This window comes from Buteo buteo, chromosome 9 (assembly GCF_964188355.1).
Source record: "Buteo buteo chromosome 9, bButBut1.hap1.1, whole genome shotgun sequence".
Taxonomy (NCBI): Eukaryota; Metazoa; Chordata; class Aves; order Accipitriformes; family Accipitridae; genus Buteo; species Buteo buteo.
The window spans coordinates 1139213-1155985 of record NC_134179.1 but is presented as its reverse complement, the minus strand read 5'-3'; the positions used below and the strand labels follow the sequence as shown (position 1 = coordinate 1155985).

Genomic DNA, 16773 nt, shown 5'->3' with positions numbered 1-16773 from the left:
CAGCTTGTTAAGGCCAGCAAGGGACAGTCTGGCTTTCACATGATCATATCTTCATGCTGGCATGACAAATGGTGTGTGCAAGATCATCTGGGGCTTAGTGGCACAAAACTTGTAATTTTTATTCTTTACTGTGAAGAAGGAGATCAGCTGGGTTGGAGTCATAGATCTCCATGCGGTGGAATCCAAAGCTCTGAGAGAATCCACATTCAAAAAACTGTCTCTTTTTTTTACTTTTACTTCAATCTGTTTTCCCAGGAGAAGTAGGCAGGAAAACAGAGCAAGAGACTGCTCTGGAATTCATATTCTGTCTGGAAGTTGGAGGGAATGACATCAAAGTTCCTTCCTTTATATACATTTTTTAGCCCAAAGTTGCAGAGAAGGTTTGAAGAAAACCAACATTTGAGTGTTTGTGTGATCTTTATTCAGAAGTATATGCAGAAGCCACTCCCTGATTGTAGAGGGGAGAATTCTTCCCAGGATAAAGCTACTGAACCTGAGAGGTTATGGTCTTTAAAAAGCGTGTGTGAGAAGTGATGCATATCCTCTGTAACTCCCTTTCGAGGCCTATAAGCAAACAGGAACCATGTCTCTAAGATTCCAGGTAGACTGCAGGGATTTTTTTTTATTTTTTTTTTTTTTTTATATTGGGACTGTGCTATCGAGTGACAAAAGGAACTATTGCTACCCAAAGTTTTTGTTTTTCCTCACATAGCCTGTATTGTGATGGGACAAGTAACCAAGCTCCCTCGGGACCATGTGAACCTGGCTACTTCTGTACAGGTGGTGCCAAAAGCGCTCTTCAGCAAGTGGTGATGGAGGGGCATTATTCCTTAACAGGAGCTTTCAAGCCAGAGCCATGTCCTCTTGGCAGCTTCCAGCCTGTAAGTATGTTAGTATACACTGTGTAATATACCTGTGAGGTCATCAGAGCCCCTGGAAGCTGTAAAGTGTGTGAATAGAAATTCATGAGGTGTTTGCAAGTGGTCAGCTTAAAAAAATGAGGGACTTGGGTTTTATCCGAAGTTGGGTGATCACCATCTCCTTTGTGGAACTCTATGCAGAGCTGGAAAGGTTTGGGTTAGGACATCAGATCCATCAGTCCAGCACTCCTGTTTATAGCTCATTTGGCAGTTTTTCTTCAGTTTTCTTGCATAGTGCATATTTAGAAGTGGGCTGAGGAGGCTTTAGCCTAGCATAGGTGAATTAACACGTGTGTGTGCCTTACTGCTGTATTAGATTGGGCCTGAGCCTGCCACTTCTTTAGTGGTGCAAGGTGCTGTTTGGATACCACAAATCTGTTGCATTTGGACTGCAGTTCATTTGCTTCAGGGTGTTTATTTTGTGGTAGGAAGTCTCTGGGAGTTGGTAGAATGTGCAAAGTTTATTTATTCACATGGTAAGCAGTAATACCCCACATCTGCAAGGTTCTTTCTATGTTCCCTCGTTAGGGTCGTGGTCAGTCTCTTTGTAGGGACTGTCCAGAGGGTACATTCTGCAATGAGCCAGGCCTGGCTGCACCCCAGGATTGTCCCAAAGGGCATTTTTGCTTGCCTGGAAGTTCCTTGCCTCTCCCGTGTCCAGCGGTAAGAATCAAATATGGACTTGTTTTTCAAGTAGTAGTTTTCAGCAGGCTTCCAATCCCTTGGCAGGGGGCATTCACTGGTTCTCTCTCTTTGTGCAGGGAACTTACACAGATGTAGTCAGGGCAGGTTCATGCAAGCCCTGCCCAGCAGGCATGTACTGCAGCGCGGCTGGTCTGACTGAGCCAGAAGGATATTGCCAGCCAGGATATTACTGCATTCAAGGTTCCAGCACCTCCTCACCTGTGAGTACTGAGTAACTTGCATTGCTTCAGACCTTTTGGCACTACAAAAGCTTTCATAAACCATATTAATTTTATTTTCCCTGCTTCAGATGGGGCTTCCATTTGGAGATCTTTGCCCACAAGGACATTATTGCCCTGCTGGCACAACACACCCAAAAGAGATGCCGTGCCCTGCTGGGACCTGGAACGGACAGAGAGGAGCCCAGGATGCCACTTGGTGTCTGCCTTGTGCCCCTGGGTTTTTCTGCAATATGTCTGGCCAAGGTGCTCCTGCAGGACTTTGTGCACAAGGTGAGACAAAGCCAGAGCTTCTTTAGCTACTCAGAAATTCAGGGTTTTTTGAATGGGAGACAGGACTCAAGTGCTTTCTGCTTTAAGGCTATTACTGCACAGGAAGAACAAAGACTGCAAAGCCGGAGGATGGTATCACTGGAGATCTCTGTCCTCAAGGACATTTCTGCCCTGCAGGCTCAGCAGCACCTTCTCCCTGCCCCAGTGGAGAATACAGTAATGCAACAGGTCAGGCACTGGATCTTTACAACTTCAGTGTGACTTGGGGGAGATAGAAACACAGATCGTGTTTTTTGTCTGTATCCAAGAACGTCTTGATAGCTGGTGGCCATTATGAGCATCAGTATTTTCAGGGGGGCAGTAGAGAAAGGGTTTGGAGGTGTGGGGGGAGTAGTTCGTTTTGGTTTTTTTCCTGGTGTCACATGGGGAATGTATTTCACCCCTGCAGCACCTCACGTATTAAGATTGTAGTAGTGACAGTGCACAGAAAGCTAGTAAGCAGTTAACCCGATTTCCTTGCCGTTCTGCCTGCCACCTAATGGTGAGATGTGGAGGTTACTGGCACTCTGGGGTTGCTGAAGGGGAGTTGAGAAGTTTGCTGAATCAAATGCTCCTGGGAGAAGGTGCATGTTTGAAGGCCAGTTATAGCAGGAGGGCTTACATAGCTTTATTTCGATTTCTGCTTCTTTAAGTGCACAATCAGGCAGTTGCGCACATGGTATTTTTCTTCCACTTCATTACATGGTTCCTTTTAATTCCTGTATTTCCTTCACAGGTCAAGACAAATGCTTCCCTTGTCCTGCTGGGTTTCACTGTTCAAAAGGACTGAGGCGTCGCTGTCCTCCTGGCTTCTATTGCCCTCAGAAAACTGGAATCGGTTTTTATCCATGTCCCCCTGGGACTTACAACCCCTCTTATGGACTCAGCCAGGCAGAGAGGTGTCAGCAGTGCCCTGCAGGTGAGAAAATGACCGAGTGCTCTGATTGTTCATGTAGGGCAGTGTCTAAGAGGGTGATCTCTCTGTGTATCTCTTTCCCCAATCCACTGATGCGTGTTTCACCTCTAGGAAATGCAAACGTGAAAATACACAGTCAAAGGAGGTTCCCTGTCCCACTGGTAGTGTCCTCCAGTGAGCCACAGGTTTTTTTGACACTCTGCACAAGACTTTGGTTTACACTCAGGATTTCCCAGAGTAGAGCATGATCTGAATTGGAATGCGGTTTTGTCCCAGTTGTGCTGATGCTGAAGGATTGGCGCTCTCAGCGTCTTCCCCTTTGCCTTCCAATCAGTGCATGTAGTACAGCAGCTCTCCTGTTTTTTCTCCCAGTTTACTGATACTCTTTTCCCTCTGTGGTCTTCCAGGAATGTTCTGTGGAGAATGGGGATTATCATCTCCAAGTGGTCCCTGCTGGCCAGGATTCTTCTGCACAGCAGGTATTGAATGTAGCGTTCACAGGGCAAAAAGTGAAAAAGTAGGAGGCTGTGGCCCTTTAGGAATTGTTTTTCGCACATTCTTTGTGTAATCTCTGCCTAGCTTTTATTGCAGAGAGTGCCAGGATAGTTCTGAGGAATGAAACTATGTGATAAGGTTATACTCAGTCACATTAGAAGTTTCTCTAGTCAAATACCTGCTTTCTGAGGCTAGTAGAAGGACTTAGGGTAACGTACAAGAAGTAGACTCAAGCAAGTTGTTACCATAGGAATTTGACTGTTCTGAGCAAGTTTTCTGGCAGCTTTCAGCTGGTGTTTAATATAAGGGTTTGTATTTGTAGGGACAAAGGACTGCAGGCAGATGGGAAGGTAGTGGCAACTTCATTCAGTCCTGCACAGTATTCAGTAGCACTGAATTTTCTCTGTGCTGCATGCTGTAACTGTGCTGCTGAGGATTAGTGTTTGATACATTTCATAGAAACACGGGACCTGAGTTTAGGTAATTTAATAAGGATCCTGATGCTTAATTTACTTCTAAGTAACTTCCTATGCCCTTGCAATTATTAAGAGAAGCCTGAAATGAGAGTAAACTGCAGGAGCCAAAACCCACACAAATCCCAATTTTATAGATGCCTAGTGCTCTGTTTTTGACTGTTTGGATTTGGCAGTTCATCCCTTCCTCAAGATTTCTTTCAGGTCTTTACCAATTTCTGTGCTCTGTGCAGGGCAGTTGTCATGAATGTTTTACCAAGATCAAGTCCAAATTTAAGATACCTTTGGATGCAGTCCAATTTAAAGGAAATGCTTTCAGCTAACTTTGAGTGTTGTTTGCCACACCAGTGAAAGCGGAGTTTGCATTAAAAACAGGAAGTCTTTTTTGTTTCTAACTTTCTATTTGCCAGCTAGCACGTAAGCCCAGAGACTGCTCTGAAACAGCAGTCAACTCTACTGTGATCAGCATGCAGATCCGTGCTTTGCAGTGCAGTTGACAGGCCTTTGAACTTCGTAGATGCTCTCCATATTCTCATATAAATAAAATAGCATCTGTACGTACTGGCCCCTTCAACAAACAGATGATTCTGGGTTTAGCATGGGAGATGGGCACTTGGGATCACCAACTTTTGGTCCCGGTTGCAGCAGTGGGAACTCATGTGAGCTGTTCTCTTTTGGGTATCAGTTTTCCTGGCTATACGTTAGAGATTGACGATACATGCCGGAGGAGGATTTTGTGAGGTATAGTTAAAGCTCACATTCTTGTAGGGCCCTAGAGGAAATTGTGTAATGTGTGGTCATCGTCTCCTTCCTCACTAACAGCCCAGCTTTCAGAGCAGTAAGTCTGTGGCAAAATAAAGTAAAAAGGCAAGCCATCCAAATGGTTCTATTCCCCTACGGTATTTGCTGTTAATTATTCCATTGTGCTATAGATTTTTTGTTTTATTGTCATAAGTAACAATCACCTATTCTCTTTTTTCAGCTATGGAAATGTTTCTTTAGGTGTGGGGGACAGACTTGCCTATGAATAGCAATCCATATCATTCAGGATACCTTTGGTCTCTCTTCCTTGTGCAGGAGCAAGTGTCCCAAACCCTAATGGAGCCACAAACACGAGCACTGGTGGCCCATGCCCACCTGGACACTTCTGCCCAGCTGGTACAAGTATCCCACAGCAATGCCCTGTGGGCACTTACTCAGACAGGTAAGCTTCTTGGTTCTGCTGATGCTAGTTTTCATTGTCCTTTTCTTTCCTTCTTAGTCCTTTAAGCAACAAAGTGCAGCTCAGTAAGGCTCATTAGACACATCTTTGCATTGATCATAAAAGCTTCGTGGTTGTTTTCACTTGGCCAGAGGTATAGGCATCAGTGGTCTACCTGCTGAACTTGCACGCTTGCCAACAGAAAGCCTGCTTATGTCCCTCACCAGGCTCTACAACTGGCAGGACTCCAGCTGCACAGTGTGTCCATCTGGCTATTACTGCAGCTCTGCTGGCCTCACGGCACCCTCAGGCCCCTGCTCAGCTGGGTACTACTGCCTCTCTGGAGCTTCCTCGCCATCACCACCTGGTGAGCTGCGCTGGGTGGATGTCAGTGTCTTTATCTGCCTGTGTCCAATAATTAGGGGTTTTGGCAACAGGTAGCTTTAAAAAATGCCACCTTTTTTCCCCCCCGGTACTCCTGCCCCTGCCACTTCTCTCAGTCATGCAGGCCCCCATATTAATTTTGTTTTGAAGCATTTGTACCAATGCATACACATGCCAAGAGTGAAGAAGCAGTTGGTCCACCAGTCTGTGTTATCGAATGAGATACTTGCATTGAACACTGGGAAAGTTATGGGTGCCTCCTTGTAATGGACATAGCCTGATTGCTCCTTGTCGTTTTATTGTGTCTCAGAAATTATAATCTCCAGGGAAGAGTTCCAAGTCCCCAGTGGACGATTCCATATTCTCCAGAATTCCTGTTATATGTAGCGTGTTTAGAAAGCTGAACTGTTAAATGTGGTTCGTTGTGGCTTTGCCTGTGAAGCAAGGAGGGAGGAGACATGGTGACACCGCACTGAATAATTCCAAAGCTGGGATATGGTGGTCATTCTAGTTACTGTGTTGAGCATCCTCTTGATCTGTCTTCTGGGATCTCAGAGAAGACAAGATCCTCATCAGTGGGTTGTTAGCTCCCTTTACTGGCATTGTCTTTCCCTCAGCAGCTCCCTTTTATTGGCCATGTCTCTTCTTTCTGTGTCCTAGATATGTGGGAGAAAGGAGGCCCTTGCCCCGTGAGCCACTTCTGCCCAGAAGGAACGAGCTTTCCCTTACCCTGCCTTGCAGGCACTTACAACAACCTCACCAGACAAGCTGCGTGCTTCCCTTGTGCTGCAGGCTACTATTGCCCAGAAAATACCACCAGCTACAGTATGAATCCTTGCCCAGCTGGCTTCTACTGCCCCAAAGGTGAGATGGGCCCAGGGGACGAGGCAATCCATTGGCCAGGCTGAAACATCCTTCTTCTTAAAGGCAAGAAATGTTCTCTGTGAACAAAAACGATTAAGTGTCAGTCTGGTCCTTCATGGGAAAAAAAGACCCCAATCTTTTTAACCTCCTCACAGGCAAGCTAAACAGTGCCCAGAGACTGCCTTGGTCATGAAGGGCAAGCTGTGCACTGTGGAGACAAGCAATGAGAGAAACTGGCAAAGATGACGTGAAGTGATACAGCAGGATTAATAGCCAAGATAGTGTTTATAGTCCATGAAAGATTCTTGTTCTCTTTATTCCAAAGGAACCAGGTTTGCTACTGAGTTTCCCTGTCCCCGGGGCTACTATAACCCTGATCCCATGACACAGAGCTTGGATAGCTGCTTGCCCTGTCCACCTGGGCACTACTGTGGGAAGGAGAACTTGACAGCTGCCTCAGGCAAGTGTGATGCAGGTGAGTCTGAATCTGTTTGGCTGTTGTATTGCACAGCACTTGGGGGCAGTATGTTTGGGAGGCTGATGCTTATATCCTGCAGCTTTTGCCACAGCTTTTCCAGTCTGTTAGCTTGATTCGCTTGCATGATAATTTCTGGGGCTCTATCATTGCTAGAGCTTCTCAGTCATGTTTTCTGTTCTCAGGTTGGTTTTGCATCTCAGCTGCTTGGACCTCACAGCCTTTTGATCTGGATAACTACACCAATGCCAACTGCCTCTGTCCAGCCACTGCCACTGGAGGGAAGTGCATAGCTGGTTTCTATTGCCCCAAAGGAAGCCCAGAGCCTCTTCCTTGCCCTCCAGGTTTTTACTGCAATGCCTCAGGTTAGTTTCTTTGGAGGAGAGAAGTGATCTGTTTTGAGGGGAGTTAAATTAAAGGCATTGTGTGGACGAGGAAACGCTTGCTATTTAAGAACTCATTAGAGGACCCTAAAGCTAAGTTCTGCTTCTAGGTGATAAACCTGACTTTGCCCAGCATTTGCTGTGTGACCCTGAGTTGAGTCACTTTGCCTCTGTGGCCATGTTCCCATCTTCAGAGGACCGGTATGAACACATGTCATTGTAGGTTCCCAGACATGGAGGATCCAGGTCTCCTGTCAGACTCCACTGTATTCTCTGCATCTGCAGACTCTGGGATGCTGCCTGCTGCTTCATTTTCTCCTACTCTTTTTCTGTCCTTTCGGTATTCTTTCAGTGTGTTAAATAGGAGCTTCTTTTACCTTGATACTTCCGTAGAGCTGTAATGGTGCTTGCAAGATGCCTTTGGTGTCTCCCAGAGGGAGGCTGTGAGTGATTTTTTTCCTGCTTTTCTCCCTTTGTCTTAGTGCTTTGAGTGCCGTTATCCTCTCTTTCTTCCAGGTCTGTCTGTCCCCAGTGGGGAGTGTACTGCTGGGTTTTACTGCAAAGGCGGAGCAGCTCTCCCTAAACCAACAGATGGCGTGACTGGGAATATCTGCCCTGTGGGGACTTACTGCAGTAAGTATCCAGCATCAATCAGGACTAAAAATTTCATTTCACATAATAGTCATATAGTATCTGAAACACTGATGGGTGATTTTTGAGAGCGTGGTTGCCAGCTTGCTAGGGTCTGACCATAGTGCCCGAAGTGCCACGTTCTTCCCCTGGCCTGTTCTTTGAAAGTGGTAAGTGACATATTTGTCTCAATGTCTAAACTCGTCTGTCTTTAGAATGAGAATTAAATGGAGCCAATTATGTCTGTCCTCTCCCATGCAGCACTGTTTGATCTATGAGTGAAAAATAAGGCTTCACCAATACTGTTTCCACGTTGCTGTGCATTCGTCCAACCCCTGAATGCAGCAATCTCATTCATTCTTTTATTGTTCCTTTCTCTCTGTCTTGCTTCTGTTCTCACAGCTGCAGCATCAGCAGAACCCAAGCTCTGCCCAGCTGGCACCTTTTCCAGCCTTCTAGGGAGGACAACACTTAGTGAGTGCCAGCCTTGCCCCTCTGGCTTCTATTGCGAGGTACCTGGCCTCAGTGCACCAACTGGGGAGTGCTGGGAAGGTAAGTTGTGAATAAACTGCACTGCAGATTGAGCATGTTCTCTGAGGACATGCTCAAGGAGCATGTATTTTTGTGTATTGGGCAAGTTCAAAATCCATGTCTTTCTGGGAGTCACTGTTTTAGAGTGGAAAAGTCATTTCCCTGCTGGGAGATCTGACAGAAGTCAGGTGCTGTAGGCTGTACAGGCATCCGGAAAACAAGAGTCACATTTTTCACAATATCCAAATGTTCTTGTGTGCATCCCTCACACAAGAGATGGCTTCTTATTATTGACTCTTGAGCCTTCCTATGGATGAAACTTTAAGAGACTTGCTGCCTACCTTGGTGGTTTCCTTCTCTTGACTGGAGAAGGAATAATTTCTGGCTCTGTGTGAAAAGGCCATTAGAGCTTAAAGCAATTCAGATGTGAAAGCAGAAATGGTAACGTCTGCGTATTCTGAACAATTAAAATATTGGCAAGGGAAAACTCTTTTCAGTGGGAAAACTTTATTTGAAGGGTCTCAGTAACTGAAGGGAAACAGAAAGATCAATGCTGTGTCCCTAAGTGTTTTTTCCTGTGCCACCTGTAAGTCTTGTCCTGTATTCTGGGGACCACTGGGTGGTAAATTTCCTTCTAAAGAGTGCAGCAAGTGGAAAGCTTTGATGTGTATTTGTCCCAGCAGCAGTGTGATTCAGATCAACAGTAATTTAAGGTCAGCAGTAGATCTTTTTTTTTTTTTTTTTTGAGCGGCCAGTGAGGTCTTTTGTATGCCTGGCAGAACCTGTTCTCTTCTCATGAGCAGCACCTCAATAGCTAGTATCTCTCAGTGACTAATTTAGCTTTGTTTCCTCTGTCTTCACTGCAGGCTATTACTGTGACAACCAGCAAGGGCCAGTTACTGATTTTACCCTTTACCCATGCCCACAAGGGTTTTACTGCCCACCAGGGACTAACAGGAGCACTCAGTACAGCTGCCCTGCAGGAACATTTGGACCAAGGCAAAAACTGAAAACTATCAAGGAATGTCAAAGATGCCCACCAGGAAAATACTGTGAATTTTCTGGACTTGTTGCCCCAACAGGTATATTGCTGTTCTGAGCCTATTCGTTACTGGTAGAGAGTCATGTCAGTAGCTGATGGCTAGTGCCAGGGATTGGAGTTAGGACTCTAGGGTTCTGATCTCAGCTAAGGTGAACTGTCCTGTTTTACTTGTCAAGAACTTCCTGAAAAAGAAAAAGATTCAGTTCTTGCTTAGAAAAAAAGAGAGAAAGACTGCAGAAACTACCTCATCAGAAAATCCAGTGGGGAGTTTTCCAGTGTCAAACCCGTCTGGCGTTCTTTTTAGAATTAGTTTGTTTTTTCAGCTTAGTTCCCAAAGAACTAATTATTTCACGTAATTGATGTGCATCTGATTAGGCTTAGCAGAGAAAGAGCAGGCAAAATACCCAGCAATTATATCTCTCCTTTTTTTTTTTCCAAGATTCTTTTTTCACATTGGCGCTGATGATTTTTTGTTGCTCCTTGTCCTGTATAGATAAAGGCCCTAATTCATCAAAGCACTTCAATAAAATTCTTAATGTTTCAGGCTTCACTTAAGGATGTGTTGAATATGTGCACAAGGAGAAATGTACGCTTAAGTACTTGCCCAAATGTGGAGGCAGTGCTTGGTCAGAGCTAAGTAAAGTGCTTCCCTACCTAGGAACAGTCAGTTTGGCATCTGCTACCAATTTTGCACTCCTTACAGTTACAAGCAGCTCCTCTGCTTCATGACCGTTACATTACAGATTTGCAGACTGGCAGTGGCTCTGCATGATGGCATAGCAAATGAGTGTACTTCAGTGTGTGTTGTGAAATTTGTGTTTATGTGCCTATGATTTTAATATAGTCATGTATTTTGTATATGTTGTTCTATTTTCTAGGAGATTGTGCTGAGGGATTTTGGTGCAAAAGTGGTGCCCGAGTAAGAAACCCCCAAGATGGAGAATCAGGACTGCCTTGTCCTCCTGGTCATTATTGTCCTGAAGGTAGGGTGCTTTGCTAGCGCATAACTTTTCTCTAATTCACGGAAAGTGTGAGGTGGCATTTCCTCACTCTGGTGCTCTTGATTTTTGCCAGGTGCACCACTTCCATTACAGTGCCCTCCTGGCACATGGACTGGCAGTGAAGGCAGTAGGAGTTTGCAGGAGTGCTGGCCTTGCCCTGGGGGATATTACTGCAATAGCTCTGGGCAAAGGGCCCCCTCAGGACACTGCAGCCCAGGGTAAGTAGATGAGTGAACACGTTTATGTACTCTGTTGAAAGAAGAGGTGTTCTATAAGGGGCCTCCTTTACCCTTTTGAAATAGAGAGTTATGTTCCCATATTCACGGCTGCAGGTACTACTGCATCACTAGGGCCCGGACCCCAACACCCACTGATGGCCTCTCAGGAGCTCCATGTCCAGTCCGTCATTTTTGTCCTCTTGGATCCAGGAGTCCAGTGCCATGCCCCCCTGGTTCCTACATGCCACACATCCATGGAGAGAAGTGCCATGCTTGCCCAGAGGGTGAATACTGTGTCTCTGGTGAGAAGCCACAGCCGTGTCCCCAGGGTGAGTTAAGGTCCTACTTAAACATCAGTTTTGTCTTTGATTTTTCTAAAGACTGCTGATTCTGATCTGTTATTTCTTTTCCAGGGTATTTCTGTCCCAAGGGCACAGCTCTTCCAATTGCTTGTCCAGCAGGGTCCTATAACCCGTCACAAAGGCAAGCCAGCTGCCTCCCCTGTCCTAAAGGGTAAGAGTTGAGACAGTGAGCTTAGCATTGTACCTATGAGTAAGGGACTACTGGAAATAATTGTTTATTCAGTCATCGTGGAGCAGTGTGTGGTGGGAAGATGAGTTATTTTAGCACTGAAAAGCACTTGTCTCTGTGAGAAAACAGCGCACCTATTGAGCTCTGTTTAGCAACACTGTACAGTTGATTATGGGACCAGGCAAAGTCCTAAACCCAGGTACAATTACACTGGAAGGGAATTTAGATCAGAAGGCTATTCTGAGCTAGGAAACCATTGGCACCGTAAACTTTTTCCATGTCTGAAGCAATAGATGGTTTCCTTGGCAACAGGCTGGCATAGGCCTGTTGAAGGGGAAGAGGATCTTGTATATCACCTGATGCTGACTGGCTTTTCCTTGGGGGATTCATCTCCAATTACTGACTGAATTTGACCTTGATTAACTTTTACAAGTTGATGAGTCACAGCCTGGATGTGTTATGACTCAAGTTAAGAAAATTATGTCTCTGTGGCTTTTGCAATTATGCCATCAATTTGGCATAGGAGGAGACAAGTAAGAATGTAGTAATACGCATGAGTAGGTCTCTTGCGGTCATTACAGCACAGTGCTGCAGCTACATTAGACTTAGCTAGCCCCACCATAAAGTTATTTGGGCATTCGTGGATAGAATATTGCTAGAAAATTTCTTTTTTTTTATTCTTCCTTTTTTTAAATCTCTTTGGACCAGGTTCTTCTGCCCCCAAAATTCCTCTTCCTTTTTGGAGAATAACTGCTCAGCTGGCCATTACTGCCCTACTGGTACTGCTTCTGCAACTCAGTTCCCATGTCCTAAGGGGACTTACAACCCACAGACTGGAAGCAGCCTGATGTCTCACTGCACCCCCTGTGACCCAGGTAAACAGCAAATAAGCATGTCTCAGGATGGTGGCAGGAGAATGTATGAAAATGTACATTTGAGTGTTCTTGAGCTTCAGTGGTTCAGTGGGCGAATTGTGTAAGTATGTAGCTTCCTCTCTGAAGTACCTTTCTGTTTTTTTTCTGACAGTACTAATGGCATTGCTTTGCTTTCTCAGGGCATTACTGTGCATTTGCGGGGCAATCACGTGTTACAGGACCCTGTTTGGCTGGGTTCTACTGCAGCGGAGGTGTTTCTAGTCCAACACCTACAGATGGTCTTCTGGGGAACACTTGCCCGAAGGGAACTTACTGTCCTATGGGCTCTGCCTTTCCACAGCTATGTCCTCCTGGTTATTATAGCAACTCAACTGGGAATACTGGGATCGAGGACTGTCTCCTTTGTGATGCAGGTACAATATTGAAAGAAAGGAATAATGAGATTCTAGCCAGACACTAGTTTTTCTAGGGCTCCTGAGAAACCTTGTGGTTCTAGAGCACGCAATCATGAACAACTGCTTTCTTGGAGAGAGATGTTACGTGGAGCATAGACTAAATCTGCCACTTTTCCATGCAGGAGGATACTCACAGTGAAGTGCAAACTTCTGTGCTGTGAGCTTTCCTTTCCACCCTTTCTCTATATGCTTTCGTACTTAAGAGGTGATATAAGGAGTGCTCTTTGTTCAGGCCTGTAAGCTCTGTACTTGTAGCTGCTCTCAGTGAAAGCATCTCCAGGACAATAGATGTGGGGACAGCAAACATGATACTTCAGTGATTATTGCCTCATTACATACTTGCTGTTGTTTGTCTCGTGTGACCAATATCATTATGGTCCTTTTGTGGTCTCTCTTAATTTCAGGGTATTTCTGCAATGGGACTGGACTTGTGTCTCCAACTGGATTATGTGAGGCTGGATTCTACTGTAGTGGAGGAACCATTTCTCCTAAACTTCCCACGGTAAGCTGTGCTTGTGATGTAAGTAATGTAAAATGTCATATCTGTGGAACTGAAGACCATAAGGTCACCTTAGTTCTTTTGCCCTGTATTAAACTCTCCCTTACTACATTACCTTCTGTATCAGGTACTTCTGGTTTATTGATAGTGGAAGGGGCTAGAGAGACCAAAATATACTTGGCCTCCTTCCAGCTTTTACATCTCAAAGCTGACCAAAAATAGTTCTATCTTTGCATATTGAAGCTGCAAAACAGAGTGGAATGCCGTATCAGATTAAAATTACAGATGTTGGGAGTGCATGAGTTTGATTAGAATACTGCATCTGTCAGCCCTCCTCCTAGGCAAAATACAATAAAAAATTTTTAAGATGATAACTCCACAAGATACTGGTTTTATACCGCAGCTCTGTACGGAGTATGAATGAAGAAAGGGTGGTGCTATCTTCCAAATGGCCAGCCCAGCAAGATTTGTCAGGCACAGAATTCTGATTCCTTATTTTGGAAAAGGATAGATGTGCAGCCTTAAAGACTGAGGGTTGAGCACAGTATTTCATACTACATGTCTCATTCTCTTCACCTTTAGAATCTGACATAGATCTTTTTGCAAGGCCACCCTTTTGAGTTTGTAGACGGTAACTATGGTGTTTTTCTTCGAAGACAACAGTCAGTGGTGGACCATGTCCACCTGGACATTACTGCGTGGTGGGGAGCAGCAGAGCCCAGCCATGCCCTGCAGGGAGTTATAGCCCATCTTGGAGTATGGCACAGTGTCTGGAGTGCCCAGAAGGCTTTTACTGCACAGCTGCTTCCACGAACTACACAGACTGCCCTGCAGGTGAGTGTGATTGCACCTACCCACTCATTCTGGTAAATTTTGCTTAAGGGACCATCAGATGCCCCTACAGCTATTTGGAGTAGATTTGTCATTGGACTGGGTTGCGTGAGCCACAAATCTCTTCCACTGGATGGATCAATGACCTTGGTCAAAGTACTTAAGCTCTTTGGGATTCAGTTCCTGTCTGCATGTGGAAAATCGTAAATGGAGCAAACAGTTTTGACAGTAGACCTTTATCACACACTTAAAGATCTTCACATTTTAAAAGTACATGGTATTAAAACTATTGCTAATCCTCAGGCCTGGTCAGCTTCATTTCATGCACCCAATGTGACATAGTTATCGGAGAGTAGTGATAAATTGTAAGGTGGACCCACCGTAATAGCTTGGGATCAGTCCTTCTCAGAAGGAGATGAAGGGAATGCTATGTGTGCAGGTTGGGGGTTCTTCTTAGGCTATTACCAGCATGTGTTAACCTTTATGAAACCTGTCTTTTCTTTCCTAGGTCACTATTGCCCCAGGAATACAGAATTTGCCACACAGTATCCCTGTCCCCCTGGAACCTACAGTGAAGCTTTAAATATCTGGGATGCTTCCAAGTGCCAGCTATGTCCTCCTGGAAGCGTCTGTTCCAAGCCAGGCCTAGCAAGACCAGATGGACTATGCATGCCTGGATGGTTTTGTCCACCTGGATCCACGTCAAGCAAACCAGTGTTTCCTGGAAATTACTCTGGTATGAAGGGGAATGGTAAAGCGTGATGATTATTATTATTGAGGAGGTGGTATTGCAGTCACCTAAAGGACCCAGCCAGGTTCAGGATGGCTTACTTTCCCTTTTTACTTTCCTTAATTCAGTGCTCTTGTTCTGTTCTTCCTGAGCTCTTTAGATAAGATACAGTGCTTGCAATTCTTATGTTTCAACTCAGTCTGTGTCTTTTCCATTAGCAGGCATGGCAGCTTCAGCTTCTGGACCTGTTGGATTGTGCCAAGCAGGAACCTTTTGTCCTGCTGGTTCATTTCTTCCTCTTCCCTGCACTCCAGGTAGGAGAAGAGTCTTTCTCTCTGCACAGGTTTTTTGGGTTGGATTGGGTTTTTTGTACATATGTACTCTTTTCCCTTTTGCCAGGATCAGTAGGCAATCCCAGGCTTGTGCTGTGACTGTTTGGTTCTGGTGTTTCTTAAACGATGGCCTTGCTTCTGCCCCCTGCGCCAGGTTTGTACTGTGCAACTGCAGAGCTCGCAGCTCCATCAGGTCCCTGTGAGGCTGGCTTCTACTGCACGGGGGGCTCCACGCTCCCAAACCCTATGGATGGAGCAGTGGGGAACATTTGTCCTCGAGGCCACTTTTGTCCTGCAGGGAGTTCTTCTCCATCTCCATGTCCCCCAGGTAGGTTTGGTGGCAGCTGCTACACGCTATCATTTGTCTTCCCAGCATCCAGTGAGCTGCTGAGCTTGCCTGGGTCTGTGCCATTCTTCTGCCAGCCCCTTGTTTCCTTTTGCTGAAGCATGCCTTTGTGTTCCCCAGAGGACAGCTGCTATCAGCACGAAGGCTTAGCCTCTAATCCAGTGCTGTTGTATTGGAAACATCAGTCCTAAATGTGCATTCAGACAGTAATTGCAAAACTTCCCCTGGAGCCTCTGTCTGTGGTCTACATGCTGCTGTGCAGCTGTGGTGGGGGGGATGCTCTTTGCTGAGCCCTGCTGAAGGAGACTTCACGCAGCCAAGCACGTATAAAAGCCTCTGCCACCCTCCCTGCATGGTGAGAGCTGTCCTTTAACATCATCGTTCATTAATGAAGGATTAAGTTGAATGAGAAAGACTGTGGAACATTTGTTTCTTTCCTGGGTTAAATCTGTAGTTACGTAAAGCATGTGATTGCACTGCTCAGTCCAGACTAGAAATAAATAGGAATTCACCTCAGCCAGTACTCAAGACCAACCTCATACAGACCCTTCTTATAGGAAGACTGTCATCTACTCTCCTAAGGGAGTGCTGGGGACCGTACTCTCTTTGAATTCCTTCCAGCCAGCATCCTTTTGGCATCTACTGCAAGACGCGGCTGGGGCTACTCTAGCTAGAAAGTTACTGCGTAAGCAGCTTGTGCTTCTATCCGTAGCTGCTTCCAGCAGGGTATAGGATGATGTGAGAATGTGCTTTTGGTGGCTTTTTATTTTCAGGCTCCTTTTTGGCTCATCGTGGTGGCCAGTCACCACAGGATTGCCAGGCTTGCTTCCCAGGGTGGTTCTGTTCTCAGCATGGCCAGAGCTCCCCGGAGGGCTTGTGTAAAGGAGGATGGTTTTGCCCAGAGGGCTCTGTGTCAGCCCAGCATTCAGGTAGGCAATCTTAGGGGTTATTCTTTACCTACTGGAGCTGCAGTGGCAAGATGATCTTAAAATCTGACTTTACTTACAGTTTCAAGTTACGTTTAGAAATGACTAGCGATTTAGATGGAATAATTTTTGGAAAACATTTTTTAAAGTAACACAGGTCAAGTAGTGGGTAATTGTGTGTAAATATAGTAGAAAATATAGGGGATTTTACCAAGGCAAAAAAAAAAAGCTGAAAAATATCCCAAGAGGAGTTTATTCCTTGTGATATTTTCGCCTTTGATAGAAAGAGCTACAGAGAGAGAGGTTATATGCAATTGTCTATCCTCCCTTTCATAAGGATGATGACGTAGGGATAAGTGTAACTCAAATCCTGATGTATTAGAAACATACAGGTGGCTCTGTGAAAAAGAAGTTAGTGAACCATGTGACAGTGCAGAGAGGCTGCAGCCTCTTCAGCTTTCTGGGAGCTGTTAAGGGCAA

The 16773-nt window shown here is 45.4% G+C and overlaps 1 protein-coding gene and 1 long non-coding RNA gene across 2 annotated transcripts; both read left to right on the top strand.

The window, feature by feature from the left end:
• The first annotated feature begins 392 nt into the window (after positions 1-392).
• On the top strand, positions 393-2026 carry LOC142034139 (uncharacterized). Its single transcript, XR_012651472.1, has 4 exons — positions 393-881; positions 1449-1583; positions 1682-1825; positions 1915-2026. It is a non-coding gene; the product is annotated as an uncharacterized LOC142034139 (long non-coding RNA).
• Positions 2027-6869: 4843 nt separating this feature from the next.
• Positions 6870-15163, top strand: LOC142034850 (uncharacterized). Its single transcript, XM_075036673.1, has 15 exons — positions 6870-6963; positions 7863-7979; positions 8379-8528; positions 9374-9589; positions 10428-10532; positions 10624-10768; positions 10883-11097; positions 11182-11281; positions 12008-12174; positions 12354-12587; positions 13034-13131; positions 13785-13962; positions 14468-14695; positions 14908-15003; positions 15089-15163. The coding sequence occupies exons 1-15, from the start codon at positions 6870-6872 to the stop codon at positions 15118-15120; spliced, it is 2175 nt and encodes a 724-aa protein (XP_074892774.1). The 3' UTR covers positions 15121-15163.
• The last annotated feature ends 1610 nt before the right edge of the window (positions 15164-16773 follow it).

Coding starts and splice junctions, on each gene's coding strand:
- LOC142034850 (XM_075036673.1), top strand. CDS start 6,870: ATGACACAGAGCTTGGATAGCTGCTTGCCCTGTCCACCTGGGCACTAC. Junction 9,590..10,427: donor TGGACTTGTTGCCCCAACAG/GTATATTGCTGT, acceptor TCTATTTTCTAG/GAGATTGTGCTGAGGGATTT. Junction 12,175..12,353: donor CTGCACCCCCTGTGACCCAG/GTAAACAGCAAA, acceptor TTGCTTTCTCAG/GGCATTACTGTGCATTTGCG.